Here is an 18,900-nt window from a genome sequence, read left to right on the forward strand (position 1 = left end):
TTGCAGAATCATAGTGGACACTGCGACTAATAGTCTTTTTGGGATATTTTAATCAAGGTTATACACTCTTATTTATGATACTCTAATTTCCTCTTTTTCTCTTTTCAGGGTCGAGTTCATGAGTAAGTTCTACGAAGGGCAGGGCTACCCATTCATGCCGTTCTCCTTCTCCGCCATCTTGGAGAACGAAGACGACGAGATGGGCCAGGCGTCCAGCGCGCCGCCGGAGTCCCCCGTCAGCCATTAGAAGCCCAGGGCTTGTAAGTCACCGGTCAGCTCAACTGGAGATATGTGAAATGCAGAGGACTACAGAATTAAATACTACGTTCCTACTAAATATACCTCGGAGTTTTGGGTGCGATAATGATTTCGTGCAGGTACGAGTATTTATAACTTTGTTTATTATAAAATTGTTACCCTAGTATGAATTAAAAAGAGGGAGTAAGCTCCAAATTTCCATTCATACAGTTTTAACTTATTTTTGGCTAAAGTAAAAACATTCCCGGACCCAAAACCCCGGTGTATGTATGTATCATTTTGATTAATTTTCTCGTACCGTCGTATTTAGACATTTGATTGGATTATCGTTGGATGGTCCAACCAACATTATGTTGTATAGAAGACATGTGTTTACATACTCTGAGGCCTTTTTTAAGAAATCTGAAGCTGACCGGCTAGTAATAAGCATATCGCTTGTAAAAGACTTTCTTATATAATAAGTTCTTCAACAACACCGTTATCACACAACGAAGTATCCGCATATTTTCGGTCACTAAATTGCTCGATTATGAAGTTACAGAATAAGATTTCAAAGAACAACCAGAATAAACGATATTCTTGCTAAAACCGAAAATACTTGAAAACATTGTTAGAATTCTTTGTTATTAGTGATATAAATGATGGTAAAAATTGTGAATTAAGGACCTAAACCAAATAAGGCCCATAGTTGTTTTATTTTCTATTGTTCTTATGTTTAATATTAACTTGCAGTTTTGTCTATGGATAGCGGATATGGACGCATAATTTGAACTCATTCACACTAATTAAAGTAAAAAAAATTTGAAGTTAGCACGTTTAAGAACCGGGCCTTATTTGGTGCGGGTCTATATACATTAGGTATGTGAATTATTGATGGAGATTGAACAAAAACAAATGCTTGCGAGCATAATTAGTGTGTATGATATTGTGTAACATGGTCAGTAAACCCGAAGACATACAAAACAGATCCCAACACAATTTCACTCAAATCCGAAAAACTTTGTATCATCTCTCACTCGAGAAAAAGTAAAGGGTCATAACTGAAAACCTCGTCGATTGTTGGTCCGTCTATTGGTCTCTATATCGCTCGATTTACCTCGTACGGCCTTACGGTGGGCCTTACGAAATTAAGCAAGAGTGATAGATGAACGACCGACGAGGTTACCCTTAAACATTCAATTTGATGTGCTGTATTAAAATATAAGCAGATGTGTATACCTACTCTGTATCTTTAGGTATTTAAATATAAGTAAACAAAATCTACCCTCAAATGGTAATTGGTTAAGCAAGTTGAGGGTAGATAAAAACATTACACGATCAATGTAGGTTAGTCAGGTCGTTCAGTGAGAGATCCAGATGGTTTTGTATTTAGTTAGTTAACCAATCAGTGTTTTAACTACCTGAAAATGTACAAATTGTTTGTTTACTTTTATTTAAATACCTAAAGATACAGACTATATTATGAGGGCTCGTCTAAGCTAACTTAGCACCGATTTCAATAGAACACAGTGAGGGAATGTGGAAACGTCATTTTTTCATTGAAATTTGGCATTAATGATGTCATAACCACACTATGTCATTTCAAATGCCATGCAGAATTATCTTGGTCCCATTGTACAATTATTTGGAAGATTTTGTTTGAACGGAATCATGAAAGGACACCAATAATTTTAAGCAATGTACTCGTAATTGTTGAAAAGACCTGTTTTTACTTCTAAGCTTAGTGTTTCAACGTTTGAACAAATATTGCGAGTGGATTATATCATTAATATATTTTAGTTATAAGCTAATCGACGATATAAGAAATATATCTTAGAATATCGTAAGTTAAGAAAGTTTGTTATTTTTGTTCAAATCTATTTATCGTTTGAAACCAAAGATTTATTGATGATAATGATTTTATATTTTAATTTTTTTCTTATATCTTTTAGTGCCTTTTGATAAAAAATATATAAAATATATTATATGAAAAGATGGTCGAGAATTCATTTGGATAAATAATTAGGGGCCTTATATTTGGATTTCTATGATCTAAGATCAGAAATTATGATATATTAAAAAAAAATCCTAAAGTAGGTACTACAGAGTAGTTACATCAAGTTATCACCAAACTTCGGAAATTTTATAGCATTTTCGGTGCAGCGGAGTGGTGTTAACGGAATTGGTATAAACAATTTCAACTAAGCTTTAATTGCGTTAATATTAACCTTAATATTACCATTTCAGCTGGAATTATCTATACCAATTCCGTTGACACCAGTCCGCTGCACCAAAAATGCTATAAAATTTATGATGTCTGGTTCTCACTTATCACTTGCTTGTCTATTTTTTTCGACTAAGTACGGCAAAATAAAAATCCCTATTCTTATTGCCCGTAAGGCCCGTCCTTAAATATATGTCAATGGGCGGCGGGTAGCTTCTTATGACTCTTAACATCCTAAACTAGTAGGTATTTAAAATAAAAGAGGTTAAAAGAAACAACAATATAGCAAACTCTTTACGACTTTTATTTAAAGTTTCATCTACAGTTTAATAGCACGTGACACATCAAAGTACTTTACAGACGATACTCAATCACTTATACATTTCACGAATCCATCAATAAACAAAATTTATATTATAATTTTTGTTTTATTTATTGACGTCACTTACCTTAGAAATAAGGCTTAACTTTTCAGAAACCAGGCATTTATATACATATAAAACTATTTTTACCGAAATTATATGATGCCCATGTGCATCAAAGGGTTAAACCTTGTTTGTTTAAATTAATCAAAATACATGTGAATCATAATATTATACTAATAAATAAAGACTAATAGTTACATCTACAGATAGAGAATAGAATACAGTAATTAATAGAAGTTGACTTTTTCAAAATATAAAAAAGGTTGGTTTTTAGCCATTGTAGTGCCTCAACTACGTACAGATACCTCGACTATTGAAAAAGGCAGAATATGAAACCCTAGGTAAAAACCGACTTTACACTGTATTTTTAAAGTATCAACTCTCATCTCTCTAAAATTAAACTAGAGAAACGCTATTCAGTATCGCGTTTATGGTACTAGTTTTTTTTTTTAACAATCTGTCAACAGTTCTTTAAAAGACAAATTATTTTAATTTAATAATCCCATCGGATCGAGTCATACTTAAGCGACTCAAGTGTTAAACTTAAACTTTGTCAATGTAGGCGCGTATTGGTATAGCCATACGATATGGTGCCATTCAGCATCATCTCGTTTAGAAGTCATGACTCGTTTACATAATTATGCAGTACCTATTTCCTTGCGCATGCGATGGCGAATAAATATAATTATATTTTTCCGCAATAGATAGAACTTCTGTAGAATGTGACAATATATTTGACGATTTCTATGCAATTGCTGCCCCAAATCACCTTACTATTGGTCTTCCTCTAAATTTAGCTCACTAACTCCTAACTTATTTCCTAATTGATCATTTACACTCAGTCTAGCCTAGGCACCATCTGCGTATCTATTTTTATCAATTATAACCTAAATCAGATCCTGCCCGTACCTAATATATTTTAAAGACCTAAGATTTATCCATAGAACAAGACAACATAATGGTGTCCATTATGGAACATGTTAATTCTAACGCTGACCGTGTAAAAAATCTAATTATCAACAAAACACTTATCAATTTTAAAAACGTTTTATTTCAATAATGTAAAAAACTTTACTAATATTTTCTTACAAGACTGCTATTAGTTAGATATGAATATTTTATATAAATTTGACTTTTCTACAACGTTAGTTGCATCATATTCCATTTTGTAAATATTCTAAAACCCACTGTATAAACAACGTTATAAATATTGGAGGCTAAGGGCCACCCCACCACCAAAATGGGGTCACTACGCAGTTGCGCCAATTTTGCGTCAAGCTGGCTCGTTTACTAGACGCCGACGCTCTGGAGACGCTAGAGAGTGAGGTGGCTCTAAAACCTAACTGATAGACAGAGACAGATGGTGCCTAAGTCCTGAGTTTCATGAGCAGCGCATGTAGCGCGCCGGCCCTATGCTAGGAGCATCCATGGCGTTGCATCCATCCAGTGTACCTCGCCACGTCGGCCTGAGAGACAGTACGGCGTGTCTTCTCTGTGGCAGCTACTAGGTCTTCTTTGGAGACGGGGGCTTCGAGTTCAGAGCGTTTGAGGTGGCGGATCTGGTCGGGGGACTTGCCAGCGATCTTGCGGCGCATTGTCATCATGGCTGCGTCTCTGGAAATGGTATTATTGCTGCGTAAGTCCCTGTTGGACGGGTCATTCAAAATTTAACTTGGTAAATTAAAACTTAATAACGTTGGCACAAGAATAAAGTATAAAAAAGGTCGAATGTAGCGTCACACCACACTTTGCAACCGTAAAAAGCAACCAGTTTAAAAGTTCCGCGAGAAAATGATACGATTGAACGAAATCAACCCAACATCAACTATGTACATTTCACTCTGAATCCGATTCCATTCCAGTTACAAACTTATTAAGGAGCTTCCATCCTATTAGACCATACCTGCAGAGGTTGCAGATGTCGGATCCGCTGTAGCCCTCCAGCTTGCCAGCTAGTTCCTCGAGGTCCACGTTAGGATCCAGCGCCACCTCCCGTAAGTTCAGCTTTAGTAGTTTCACGCGTGTGCTCTCTGCAAAGACAACGCATTTTATAAAAAATCTCTAAACTCTATAGTCGAACGATACCACACAAAGTGGTTTGTTCCAATTACAGTTCGAATCTGAGGTGCAAGGAAATGTCACTCCCACTTCGCGCCTCGAACCCACAGTTTTCTTATTCTAACTGCCTGAGTACCTGCTTCTAAATCATCACAATTGAGTACTAACACCCTCCTGTAACCCTTTGAACGCTTTACCTTATAAACAAAAACGTCACTGACACGCCGAGGTCCTGGTCACATGAAAGTGTGAAGGTTACTTTGACAGCGTACGCCATAATCATAACACCTATAGTTGTTGCCCGTGGCGATGTGGGCACGACTAGTAACGACAACTTTAGGTGTTCTTGGCATTCATAAAATTTAAATGATTTACGAGAATCTCCATATACATTATTATGATATCTACATTAGTTCAGCTGTTTAAGTGTACAGAGGTAACAGACAGACAGATAGACAAGGTTACTTTCGTATTTATAAAATTAGTATGGACTGAATTGTAAAATAAAGAAGATAAGAAAGGCAGAGGCACACATACCATCGGGTAGTCCGACGTAGATCCTCTTCTCGAACCTTCTGCGGAAAGCCTCGTCGATGTCCCAGGGATGGTTCGTGGCTGCGAGAACCATGATGATCTTATCTCGGTGGCTGAAACATACCAATACCTCGTTGCGAACTACAGGCAAAATGTACAGATCTCTTTTCAAGAAGTTATAAAGTCTGGGTACAATAGTTGATAAAACCATTTTAAAATTCGGAAATTTGTATACGTACCTAATATGACACTTAAAGTCAGTAATATAGCCTAGTAACTAAGTAAAAGCAAAGCTAACTTATTGTGATGATACTTTGTTTTAAAACCGTATCCTTCAAGCGAGCAGAGAAAACGTACCTTCGTCTTCTTCTAATCCAACAAACAAAATTTCTCCTTAAGTCCAAAGTCGATTAGGGTTAGGTAAATGACCAAAGCCGTGGCCTGCTCAGTTACATTCGAGTTCAGTGTATATGACTTTTTTTTGACATCTACTTTGATTGACTAACAGACCAGACTAGCTTTCTGTAAACCACACTTACAAGGCAGCGGCGAGTCCGTCCATCTGTATCAACAGTTCAGCTTTGAACCGACGAGAGGCCTCATGCTCTGAATCCGCGCCCCGCACCGCGCACAGTGAGTCCACTTCGTCGAGGAATATCGTGCTTGGGGCGTGGAAAGCTGCCTGTAAACAAGGAAGGTATTTTTACAACTTTCTGTCTGATATTTTACTTACACTTTTCAACAACACTTGCGCGTTGCACTGCACTTTAAGGTATGTCACGTTGTGGCATTCATCGGAAACTTTAACCTAACATTTACACTTAGCGCAAAAAAAGAGGGCTTTTGTGCAACCCCGTACAGAAGCTAGCCCTCTTTAAGAAACTATAGTAGGTAGCCAAACAAAGGACTGCACTTCCCGTTTGACATTTTAAAACTTTTGAAGAAGCTCTCTTCTTTGGACTTCTTGGTCGATCCCAGAAAATTGCAAACTTCTCAAAGTACTCACCATGTCAAATAGTAGTCTGACCAGCTTTTCCGAATCTCCACGATATTTTGAAGTGAGCGTTGCAGACGATACATTGAAGAAGGTTGTTCGGCATTCGGTGGCCACCGCCCTTGCGAGCAGCGTTTTGCCTGTACCCGGTGGTCCAGTCAGCAATACCCCTTTCCATGGTCGTCGAATACCCTGAAATCATTTCCTCTAATGTTGTAAGTATAAATTGACATCTTCATTAACATAAACAACTAAGAACTTTTTCGTGAAGGTTGTAAAAGATTACGAACTTAACGAGTCGAGTGGTGATTGTAGTGATTTTTAACAGATAGATAAGAGATCTACATATCGTGCGCCCGGTGCAACAGCGAGCTTATTTCCGATTCTAAGGCTATAGGCCTATAGGACTTAGTGAGTTCAAATTTCACCGCCAAATTTTGGATATTCTTTTTCCTTGTACTTAGGGCTGGCCTATATTTAGGTACTTTCAAGGCTATTAAAATTCCTTATTTAATTTTTTTTCTTGGATTAGCATTTTTATTAGAATAAGGCATACAGTAATAAATATTCACATGAATTCAAGCCTTATAATCATTGTGCCACGTTCTCTAATAGCCAGCAATTAAGTGACATTGAAAATATTATAGTCACGCAAACAAAATCTAACGATTTGAAAACTGCACATTCTACATTCAAGCCTGCATAATCTAGTACTTATAACTAAACCTGATAATCTAGGTAGTATTTTTCCATCAAATTACCAATATGAATCAACCTAAAGTTAGATAAAATAATGAATGCTTGTTCATTTCCTACTTACAACGCGAGACATAAGTATTATCAATGTTATTTAACACTGTAAATCACTTGGTTGTCATCTTATCAGCTCGGGTCAACCATTTTTCTTATCTTCTATTAGCAAATACAGTGTAAGGGTGAACGGGTAAACCCGAGCCAACTCAGGCACGATACCATCTATCACGCAAATATCCAATTTACCGGAAAGTAGGCTAAGATTGCTGTTTCTTTGCGTCATTAGGAAATTACGATTGTGCCACTTCTGTACGACAAATGTGGATATACTATATCAGATATTTTCAAATCGAATTAAACTAAAATACGAATTGATATGTATTGAGTGAACCAGTAGTGTTTAGTTTATTAATTTAGCTGATAACTTGAAGAAACAGTTCAGAAAACAACTGAAATACAGCTTAGCTCAAGTAAAAGTAGCTTACCTTAAAGTAATCGGGCATCACAAGCGGCAACACCATTGCCTCCTGCAGAACAGATTTCGCGTCATCCAAGCCAATGACATCCCTCCAACGCACGTCAGGATTCTTCTGAAGTATATCCCTTTCCAAGGTTTCTACAAGATGGAGCTCATACCCCGTCGCGTCAAAAACTTTCTCATCCTTCTCTAGAATCGTTACATCCCCCCCTTCGTTTGGTACATCGTGCTTTCGGACCATTGGCTTGATGGGTACCAGTTGCCTTACTCTTGAGGTCTTCGGCATTCTTTCAACGGATCGTGTCTTCCGCCCGCTGCTTACAGATGACGCTGTGGAAGTTTTTCTAGTAGTAACTATAGACGGTAGTGTTGGTTGAAGGTCTGGGTCTCTTCGGCGTAATGTGCCGGCCCATCTCTCTGTGGTCGGGTCTACCTGTTTGGTCTGATCCATGGGTTGCTCTTGGAATGTGGTGACGTTCGTTGGTCTTACCACTGCAACAAAGACAGATAAGTTGTCGTTAAAGCCAAAGCATGCATTCTTATGTTATAAATAGTGAAGGAATTTTTACATCTTATCTATTATGTGAGAGTGGTAAGACCGTCAAAATTTTACGAGTCGAAATCTAAAAGTCCAATATGAAATATAAAAAAATGCTGAGCCTAATAGGTCGCTTGAATTATTTTAGGTCAAATTTCGCTTGATTTATTTCAATCGGTCAGGTCAAGTGATTGTCGAGCATATTCTCGTAACAGAACCAAAACATAACGAGCGAAATACGATATAATAATAAATTAATGTTATATTATAGTCAATTGTCTATCTATGTTATAAATAGAAATATAGGTCGATTAGCTTAAAGAAACGTACCACAATCCTCGCTGACTAGAAGAATAGTTAGGTATTTTAATTTAGTTAAATTAAGTAGGTAGGAGGCGGGAAAGCCAGCGGATTGCAGCGATCAAAAAGAAAAATTCAGATTCTTCGTAAGAAGGCAAGCATTCTTGACCGATCGAGCCCGAAGCGCGAGAAAAATTCCTTACAGTTAAGATAAAAATGCTTTCGTTTTCGTATGTCTATGTAGCAATCCGGCTGTTCTCCTCTAAACGTCGCATTTCTCAACTATTTCTAGTGAAATTTGTGAGCAGGTTCCATAATTATATGGATTGCTTTCACCAATTTTATTTATGATCTTGGAATTTTTTTAAAATGGCAGAGACATGGGGTTCACAAGTTCTACAGCTTACAGAGCTAGTAAATACCTTGTGTAGGCGGATGCCTCGTCCCAGTAGCGGCGTGTGTATCGCACTGTCCAGCCCGCTGTCTCCGTGTGTCACTCCTCTCGGTCCTGAGACCGTCTCTAGGCGGCTCCTTGTCGCGTCTGGTACTCATGCGGGCGAAGCCGAAGGGCTGGAGGCTCTCGTGCATCATGCGGTCCATCATGCGGGCCATGTGGTGGAAGCTGGATGATGGGCTGGGAAACAAATAAAATAATATTACTGGCTTTTAAAACTTGAATGTTTTAATTGGTGTATTGACCTTTAAATTTTTTGTGTCAAAGAATAATTTAGGACAATTTATACCTTATAGCTAAAAAACAATCTGCGATGTATTATCTACTTACGGCTGACAGCAATACAGCACATAGCTGGATAAAATGTATAAGATTACGGTTAATACAATTTTCTCCATTCCAAATACCTATTCCCGTCTAATTAATATATTACCAGTATTCTTGAGATTAGTAATATTGTATAACACACCCCCTTACCTGTGTGGTTCATGTTCAAAGTACTGCCTCAACCCCCTGATATTGGGGTACAAGAAGTCACCGAAACCGAAATCCATCGCCGTTTTCCAAATCCTGCGGAAACTTGCTAAAATCATCGGAGAGACGTGAGAGCTACATGCAGTTTTATTGTCATAAAATCATTTCTTTGGTCAACTTTGGTTATTGTACGAAGCTTGGTGTGTTTGACAGTTTTGTTTGACGGCGGTTGCCTTGGCGACGATGTTGCGGAAATGTGCCTTGACGTTGACCGTTGCGTACGGCAATAATCACTTTGCCGGCCTTTATGGCTTTTTTTAATCAATTTGTACTTTATTTCTATAGGCATAAGAACGGTAGAAATGTTGAGAATTGAGAATTGACGTGGTTTTGTAGTAAGGAGGTCCTTGACTGGTCTAGTTACGGAAAAGTAGGTGAGCATAATTTATCAGATCATCATTACCGTTTGATTACTTGTTCAAGTTGTTCAGCGTTAAATTGCTACGATGCTTCAAGTTTTTTTTTTATTAACAACTAATTTCTGCTCACGACTTCGTCTGGATGTGATGATTGATTAAAACTAATCCTAATATGGGCCCGATTCTGATTTTGAAATAGATATCAATTATTATAGATATCTTTTAGACATCACCAAGATACGATAACGATATGTTTAAGATCTAACCTGTCAAATTTGACATTTGCGCGATTTTGGAGATACTCTTGAACGATTTCCACAGGATATGACTTAAAGATCCAATTCACATCTAATAGATATCTTACTCTATCTAACGTAAAAGTGACATTGGTTGCCCGAATTGCGCTGCAAAAGAGAACTAGTTGATATCTAAACTATAACGTATCTAAAATGGATCTAGTACGTGTCGTCTCTTGTGAATATCTTGAAGTTCGAATACGGCAGTATGTCCTTGCTCGCTGCCTCAAACTATCTTCATACCATTATCTAAATCGGTTCAGCGGTTTTAGCGTGAAGAGGTAACAGACAGACAGAGTAGCGAAGAAGGGATTAAATTGAAATCTTTATTGTATTTATGTTTGTTTTAGCTAGTATGCCTGTTAGTGTTAACTGATAATCTTTTATATATATAAATGCAAGTGTCCTGACTGACTGACTGACTGACTGACTGATTCATCAACGCAGAGCCGAAACTACAAAAGATAGAAAGTTGAAATTTGCACACTAGATTACATTTATAAAGTGTACAAGAGATAAGAAGCGATTTTGAGAAATTCAACCCCTAAGGGGGTTAAAAAGGGGATGAAAGTTTGTATGGGGTTCAAGTTTTATTTTAAGCTAGGAATTTGAAACTTCGTAAAAAATTATTAAAATACAAGAAAACTAATTTCAGCGTTTTTGAAAATTCATCCCCTAAGGTGGTGAAAAAGGGGTTGAAAGTTTGTATGGATATCAAACATTTTTTCGAGTGCGGGACTTGAATCTTTGTATTTAGGAATATTATTAAAAGACAGGAAAAGTAATTTCAGCGTTTTGTAATATTCGTCCCCTAACAGGAATAAAAAGGGGTTGAAAGTTTGAATCCATCACAAATGCTTTGAAACTTCTTAGAAAAGCGTAATAGCTGATTACAAAAAAGTAATTACGACGTTTTTGGAAATTCTACCCCTAAGGGGGTTAAAAGGGGGATGAAAGTTCGTCTTGGGGTGCAAATTTGATTTTAAGCTAGGAATTTCAAACTTGGTAAAAAGGCATTAACATTATATTAAAAGTTTGTATTATAAAGTTTGCATCGATGAAAATTATAGGTACTCAAGATGTAAAATGTTCAAGATAAAAGTCCACGCGGACGAAGTCGCGGGCAACAGCTAGTATGAAATATATTACTTGTTAGGCTTTTTTTGGTAGTGGAAATGGTAAATGTATTCCCTGGTGAGATAACAATAGTTATTTGTTTTACAAGGGGGCAAAGTTATTGTTTAACTGCTCGTGCTAATATTGATACCCGAGCAAACGCCAGATTCCAAATTTGGAATCGAAAAATTTCGAAAAATGGAATCTTGAGCGTTGCGACTTCCACTACCAAAAAAAGCCTAACAAGTGAAACACAAAAATTTTCACCACACCAACCCGAAACAAATATTATAAATGTAAAATATCAAACAAAATCAAACCAAATAAAATCCAAATGAATGTTATTAAATATTTATCATTAAAATCATCATTTAAAAGTCAATTCTACCAGCAAACATATGAAACATAAGAAAACAACTCAATATTTGCATTTGATTACTTTGCCTCACATGTGAATAAAATGCAACTTTGCTATCAGTTTTTGAAGCAAAGTAAGTCTTTCCGAGCTGGTGGTGGTGAAAAATTTATTAAAGTTTTCATCCCATAGCCCAGTTAGTAACTAAATTCATCCCAATCCAATAGATTCCATCAAATGAATAGTCCCGTCACGGGCAACGTTGCATTAAATTGATTAAATTGTCGCAACGATCAACGATCCATCATAGGTAAACGAATATTGTCACCAAAAGCCTAAATTTAAAAAGTTATTGAACACCTAACCTTTGAAGCAAACAAAGGGTTAATTCAAGGCTCACTTCTAGGTCAACTGCCAAGGGACATTCGATTAAAGCCCTAATGACCAATCGGTCATTGTAACCCAAAACCCATGTGTGTCAGAGGTTGTCGAAATGTATTCGGGATGCCTTTATCTATGCTGACACGGTTCCATAAACGTATCGTAGGTAAAGTTGTGAGTCATTGATGATCGAATCGATAAAAAATTAAAATGCTTGGAGTTAATGATTCTGGATTAGTTCTAGGACTTCTAGATAGTGCTTCTTGGTAGTCGTACATATGCGTGGCGTTAAAAGTATTTACATACTAAGCTTTACTTTCACGATATTTTTAAATTTTTTTTAAACCCATGGTTCAAAAGTTAGAGGGGGTGACACATTTTATTTCGGAGCGATTATTTCCGAGAATATTTTGTTTATCAAAAAGTGGTACATGAAGACCCCTACTCGTCGACATGCCACTTTTTATGTAGGGGTGTTACTCTAACGAAATATGTTTCTTATCCTAGACACTCAAAATCCATACATCCACTAAAAACCATATGTAACCCTAAACCCCATACGTACATACGACTCTTTTCTTTATTACAAGGTGTGTCCTTCCTTGAAGCCATCGATTATATTAGCTATGAATGAACGGTGCAATGAACTCCGTACGACGACCTTTGGCACACATATCGTGTAAACAGCCGGATGAGGTAATGGGCGATCAGTAGGTCTTTAGGGTGTCTATATGAGCATTAGGGCATTGCCTTAATTAACGGCTTAAATTCTCAATAAAGGGTAAATTTCTGGATGCAACTTTAAACATTTTTACAAAACAGAATCAAGGTGCTTAACTTAAAAGAGCTAACTTAAGTTCAAAGTGGCGATTTTCTTTTTTGAGTCAAAATGGAACTAGTAACTCTACTAGGGCCAATGAATAAACTGAATTCTCAATATGTATCTGCAGATACATCGTACAGTTGTACAGTCTACGTTAATAAAATTAAATAGAATTGCTCTAATCTATTTCAATAAATCGTGCGTACTTAACGCATGAAACAGGCATAAAAATAACACTGAATACAAAGCAGACGTGTCAATCCACTAAAACAAGTGAATAACGAGGCAACGCAATTGAAAATGTCCATTAAACTTGACATCCATCCCACGGGACAATTTTGTATATTCATCAAAAAGCCGTATGTTATTATCAATGCCGTTTAGAGATACGACCTTTTGAGACAACAGACCAGCTTGGCCATCAAATGACTGAAGACTATCACGTTTTGAACAATGCTGCAATGCAAATGAGACTCAATATAACCACCTTAAGGTTTATTTTTCTGGAGTCTGTTCCAATTGTCTCAATGATGCAGCAGTGGGCGTAGAGGACGTCTTTTGCTACGAATTAAAATGTGACCTAATATCAAGGAGTAAGGCATATATTTCTTTACCAGCCTTTGAGATGTGATTGCAACATGGAACTTTATAAGAAGCGTTTTTGCCAATTTAATTTACTCATGATATAATTTGCAGCGAAACAAAGGAAAAAAGGATGTGCACTTAGCTTGATTAAAAGTTAAGTTGATTCCGTGAAATGACGTTTCTATTTTTATATCCCTTGAGACAACGGGAAATATGAGCATTGTTTTGTTATTTATTTCTTGTTTATTTTATGTAACTATAATATGATATGACGACAGATATGACGATATGAGATACCTATACAACAGTCATGAGTAAATGTACCTACATAACAACTATAAAAGGAGTAAGCTTTCATAATCCGGTTCGAGGGACCAAAAACTTAACTTATACATCAGCTTGTTAGATTTGACAAAGGTTAATGAATAACGCCATAGAACATAAGTCATAACCAAGCTACTTAGTGGGGTTATTCATAAACGCGTTGCTGGGTTTGAATTAGCCATGAATCGTTTGTCTTTGTCTATCATTTTGACTTATGTATTTGTAAGAAAGGGATAAAGGCCCGTAAAGTTTTATGAATAAAGAGGTTAAACTTTAGGGAACTGCTCAATACAGCTTGGCAAAAAAGAGTAGAAATTAAAAAGTGGCAACACTGTAGTGTCGTCCCTTTCAAACCAATTTATATAAGAAAAAGGGACGACACTACAGTGTTGCCACTTTTTAATTTCTACTCTTTTTTGCCAAGCTGTACTTCTGCTTACTGTATTCTAAACTAAAGTGGACAAAAACTTGGTAGAAACAATCTTCACCAGTAGGTAAAATGTTGAGAAAATAACCTTAATCATCAGTCATAACTTCAAGGTTTTAGCTGTCAAAGTCATTTGTTTACAGAACTGTGAAACTACCCTCAAGGCTAAACCTCCACGCAACACCCCGTATTATACGGGGTGTATAATTCAGATCAGATACGATGATATATGGACACCCCCCGTTCCCGACATGATTGTATGTACAAAAAGTTAGAACTATATCGTTGTAAAACAAACCAATTGGTGCTAAGTGAATCAGCATGTTAGTTTACTATGACAAAGTTCTAATCATTTGTGGGGCATTTAGGTAACATGGACTGGACGTCTAGACGGCTAATGGTAAGTAATTTTTTTATGGCTGTGGTAGATCAATAATGTATGGAATAAGGAATAATTAACGCGATTCTAGTTTTTACGTCTCAAACAATAAGTTCCGATGTATGCACCTTTTGTATAATATTAACGTGGTTGTGTGTGGAAGGGATATGTTTTGGGTTACTTCTGTGAATTTTGGTGAGTCATAACCTTTTTTAAATGTTTTTTATTCGTTTCTAATCAAAATTCCTGACAGAGAGAACTAACTAAACTTTTCTTATATATATTTTATATTAAAATATATTTCAGTAACAACTCAGTGTTTGATCGAGACAAAATTAGCCTTTAAAATAGATTACCTATATGAAGTATTTGGTTTTTACTATTAAACAAAAATATTTATTATGAGTTTGTCTATAGCTCTTGATATGTTGATTGGAGGGACCATTATAAAGTAGGTAAGTACCTATAGTTCGTTTTTTTTGCATTAGAAAGAACAAGAAGGTAAGCGATCTCGATATTTCTTTTAATTGAAAAACGCTTTTTAAAAATCAGTAACTATTTATTACTAATGAAAGCAGAATAATATAAAATGATCGTATTAGATTCATAATTGTTACATATTTGCCGTAACTTATTTTTAAAATGTGTTTTTCAATTAAAAGACACATCAAGATTGTTTACCTTATTTCTAATGCTAAAAAAAACCAACTTTACATTCTTACATGCTTACATAAGTGGCACCTACAAATAATTTGGTCCACTTCCGTTTGGTATAATTACTCACAGGGCTTTCTTTGCGAGCCCTTTGTCCAGTTTCCAGTGAGTTTACATTTTGAAACTTATGCCAACGAGGAAAGATTGCAAATTGCAAAGAAAAGTTTGTACAATATGCGCCTTACAAGTAATTGGGGAAGGCTCACGCGATGCCCGAAGGAGGTCAAATCGAGCCCTGTACAATAATTAAGTTTATAAGTATAAACTATATATATATTATAACAACAGAAAGTTTGAAAAATCCTAACTATACATGGAAAAATTGAGACTCCTCATATTTTTGTATGGGAATCGAAATTTTCTATTTCCAAGATGTGTGGTTTTGTGGTAATATATTTGATTTGGTTTATTTTCTTCTTCTTATGGTGCCGTCTCCTGCCGTAGGTTGGCTATCATTAGGGCTATTTTCACTTTTGACGCTGCAGCGATCTGGTGCTCATCTTGAACCAGCACCTGAGGTTTTTTAGCTGCGAGGTACGTTTCCTTCCTCATTTTCGTTTTCCTTGGATTTACCTCTGTATCATCAGCTGGGAGAGGTTGTATTTGTCATTTCGTAATACATGACCAAAGTACTGCAGTTTCAGAATCTTTATAGTATCTAAAATGTCTCTTTTCTTTTGCACTGATTTGGTTTTTATGAGTAACCATTTATGATCCCTATTGGAACGATATAAGGCCTACAAATACTTAGTCGAGATTGCTACTGTCAGTATTAGCATGCTGAACAAAGAACTATTTTTTATGGATGATGTATGTAGTTACGACAAGCCTTGGAGGCCTTAAGTAGAAAATTGCTCAATTCAAGTCATTCCTTATTTAAGTTACCCACTCGTACGAGCATTTGATGGTGATTTATTTCCAGTTAATCTGTCTCATTTTGCAAGCTGAAAATAAAGGATTAATGCATCAAGTGCCTGTAAGTATCGCCTTAAATTTGATGACCTTGCGATTTACCAACCAAACTGTGACTTAAGTACGAGCCAATGTATCACGCTGAATGGAAGGCCGGATGTGCCCCAATCTCAATAGCAAATGATTTTGAAAGTGGAATTATCAGCTATAGAAACATTTTATTTTAATTGATAACAACAAAGAAAGAAATAAACAAACATAATAAAACTTACAAAACTATAGAAACTAAAGTACAAGATAGCAATGAATTTTCTTTTCAGTTAGTGCTATTTGGCTTAGTGGGGTAGCACAGCTCCCAATGCTACTCTATACCCGAACTCAATCTTCGCATCTTCGGACCTTCAGACTTATCAGCCAATGATCGAAGCGGGTGCGCTACCATAGCCCCCAGCGAACCTAAACAAACCAAATCTTAAAATCTTCAGACCTCTTGCCATAACCTTGATATTTACCAGCTAATCTGGAACTTGCTAGCCAATACCATTAGCTGGATGTGTTCCCATAGCTCCTAATGGGATTCCGAATCCGAACTCAATCTTGACATCTTCAGACCTTCAGACCTAATCTTTTAAGACGAGACCTTCGCCCATGATCTTTTGAAATCAGACCTTCAGTGACACAATACTTACCAGCCAATGTCCCAAGCTGAATGAAAGGCCAGATGTGCCCCCATAGCTCCCAGCGGGACTCCGAATCTGAACTCAATCTTGACATCTTCACACCTGACCTCTTAAGACCAGGCCTTCCCTCATGATCTTTTGAGATCAGACCTTTAATGACACAATACTTACCAGCCAATGTCCCAAGCTGAATGAAAGGCCAGATGTGCCCCCATAGCTCCCAGCGGGACTCCGAATCTGAACTCAATCTTGACATCTTCACACCTGATCTCTTAAGACCAGGCCTTCCCTCATGATCTTTTGAGATCAGACCTTTAATGACACAATACTTACCAACCAATGTCCCAAGCTGAATGAAAGGCCGGGTGTGCCCCCATAGCTCCCAGTGGGACTCCGAATCCGAACTCAATCTTGACATCTTCCGACCTGACCTTTTAAGACCAGGCCTTCGCTCATGATCTTTTGAGATCAGACCTTCAGTGGCACAATACTTACCAACCGATATCCCAAGCTGAATGGAAGGCCGGATGTGCGCCCATAGCTCCCAACGGGACTCCGAATCCGAACTCAATCTTGACATCTTCTGACCTCCTCGGCCACGAGCCTCTTGACTCCTTCGCCTCCGACCCTTTGTCGTCGTTCGTCATTTCGTTGTCGCGATACGCTTTTGTTTTATCTATGGATTTTTGAGATTAGTCGATTTTCACTTGTTTATTTTTGTTGGAATGAGCGTAATTTTTTTTTTAATGTATGATTCTAGACTCTAGAATCTAGAGTAATTGTTTCTGATCGGCACCAGATGTTTTTGGAATTTATTAAATTTTTCATTTACGAATACTCCATAATAATAAAAATAGTCCATGAAATATGTATGTAAGTGAAAAGTAGCTACATTTAAGAAGATTTAGATATTTTCAATCATTGTAGAGTTTTTTTAACCAAATTGTACGACTGTTATTCAGAATTAGCTAGGAGTTTTTTTTAATAGTTAAACGTTGCACTATTGAAGCCTTGAAGCCGTAGCGTGCTACGACTCTACGAGCGTGCTACGAGCTACGCGCGCCGACACTGACTGTCGTTTGGACCGGACGATGACCGCTCGGCGGCGCCGTTGCGGTGCGGGTTGAAATGTAGGTTTTTTGCAAAGTTACCAGGCGTTTTGATACTAACCTATATTTTTTATTTTCCTGTAAAAGTTGTGTTAACCATTTCTTATTTCGGACCTTCAGACTTATCAGCCAATGATCGAAGCGGGTGCGCTACCATAGCCCCCAGCGAACCTAAACAAACCAAATCTTAAAATCTTCAGACCTCTTGCCATAACCTTGATATTTACCAGCTAATCTGGAACTTGCTAGCCAATACCATTAGCTGGATGTGTTCCCATAGCTCCTAATGGGATTCCGAATCCGAACTCAATCTTGACATCTTCAGACCTTCAGACCTAATCTTTTAAGACGAGACCTTCGCCCATGATCTTTTGAAATCAGACCTTCAGTGACACAATACTTACCAGCCAATGTCCCAAGCTGAATGAAAGGCCAGATGTGCCCCCATAGCTCCCAGCGGGACTCCGAATCTGAACTCAATCTTGACATCTTCACACCTGACCTCTTAAGACCAGGCCTTCCCTCATGATCTTTTGAGATCAGACCTTTAATGACACAATACTTACCAGCCAATGTCCCAAGCTGAATGAAAGGCCAGATGTGCCCCCATAGCTCCCAGCGGGACTCCGAATCTGAACTCAATCTTGACATCTTCACACCTGATCTCTTAAGACCAGGCCTTCCCTCATGATCTTTTGAGATCAGACCTTTAATGACACAATACTTACCAACCAATGTCCCAAGCTGAATGAAAGGCCGGGTGTGCCCCCATAGCTCCCAGTGGGACTCCGAATCCGAACTCAATCTTGACATCTTCCGACCTGACCTTTTAAGACCAGGCCTTCGCTCATGATCTTTTGAGATCAGACCTTCAGTGGCACAATACTTACCAACCGATATCCCAAGCTGAA

General features: G+C 37.4%; 2 protein-coding genes across 5 annotated transcripts in view; one reads left to right on the top strand and one right to left on the bottom strand.

The window, feature by feature from the left end:
- LOC134664637 (V-type proton ATPase 116 kDa subunit a 1-like) overlaps positions 1 to 2,881 on the top strand; it is a 29,877-nt gene extending 26,996 nt beyond the window's left edge. Inside the window, exon 13 of the mRNA XM_063521374.1 lies at positions 109 to 2,881. Within this exon, the coding sequence (XP_063377444.1) occupies positions 109 to 247 (139 nt within the window). The 3' untranslated portion in view covers positions 248 to 2,881. The remainder of the gene's footprint in view (positions 1 to 108) is intronic.
- LOC134664641 (katanin p60 ATPase-containing subunit A-like 1) lies at positions 2,750 to 17,941 on the bottom strand. 4 transcript variants are annotated; one of them, XM_063521382.1, is made up of 9 exons: positions 17,469 to 17,941; positions 17,214 to 17,306; positions 8,964 to 9,175; positions 7,711 to 8,033; positions 6,485 to 6,664; positions 6,018 to 6,160; positions 5,482 to 5,591; positions 4,790 to 4,916; positions 2,750 to 4,500 (listed from the first exon to the last, which is right to left on the bottom strand). In XM_063521382.1, the coding sequence occupies exons 1-9, from the start codon at positions 17,525 to 17,527 to the stop codon at positions 4,302 to 4,304; spliced, it is 1,446 nt and encodes a 481-aa protein (XP_063377452.1). In that variant the 5' UTR covers positions 17,528 to 17,941; the 3' UTR covers positions 2,750 to 4,301. The 4 variants fall into 4 exon arrangements, with proteins under 4 accessions (XP_063377452.1, XP_063377449.1, XP_063377451.1 ...); XM_063521379.1 differs by having other exon boundaries at positions 7,711 to 8,195; positions 17,469 to 17,937; XM_063521381.1 differs by lacking the exons at positions 17,214 to 17,306; positions 17,469 to 17,941 and adding an exon at positions 16,890 to 17,001 and having other exon boundaries at positions 7,711 to 8,195.
- Positions 17,942 to 18,900: the final 959 nt, after the last annotated feature.

Source organism: Cydia fagiglandana, chromosome 5, assembly GCF_963556715.1.
Source record: "Cydia fagiglandana chromosome 5, ilCydFagi1.1, whole genome shotgun sequence".
In the NCBI taxonomy this organism is placed as follows: Eukaryota; Metazoa; Arthropoda; class Insecta; order Lepidoptera; family Tortricidae; genus Cydia; species Cydia fagiglandana.

Excerpts from the sequence above, each read along its gene's own strand:
- LOC134664641 (XM_063521379.1), bottom strand. The coding sequence starts at position 17,527 with ATGACGAACGACGACAAAGGGTCGGAGGCGAAGGAGTCAAGAGGCTCG. Across the intron at positions 8,196-8,963 it reads GAGGCATCCGCCTACACAAG|TGGTAAGACCAACGAACGTC; the intron begins GTATTTACTAGC and ends TCTTTGTTGCAG. Across the intron at positions 4,917-5,481 it reads CTACGTCGGACTACCCGATG|AGAGCACACGCGTGAAACTA; the intron begins GTATGTGTGCCT and ends TTGTCTTTGCAG.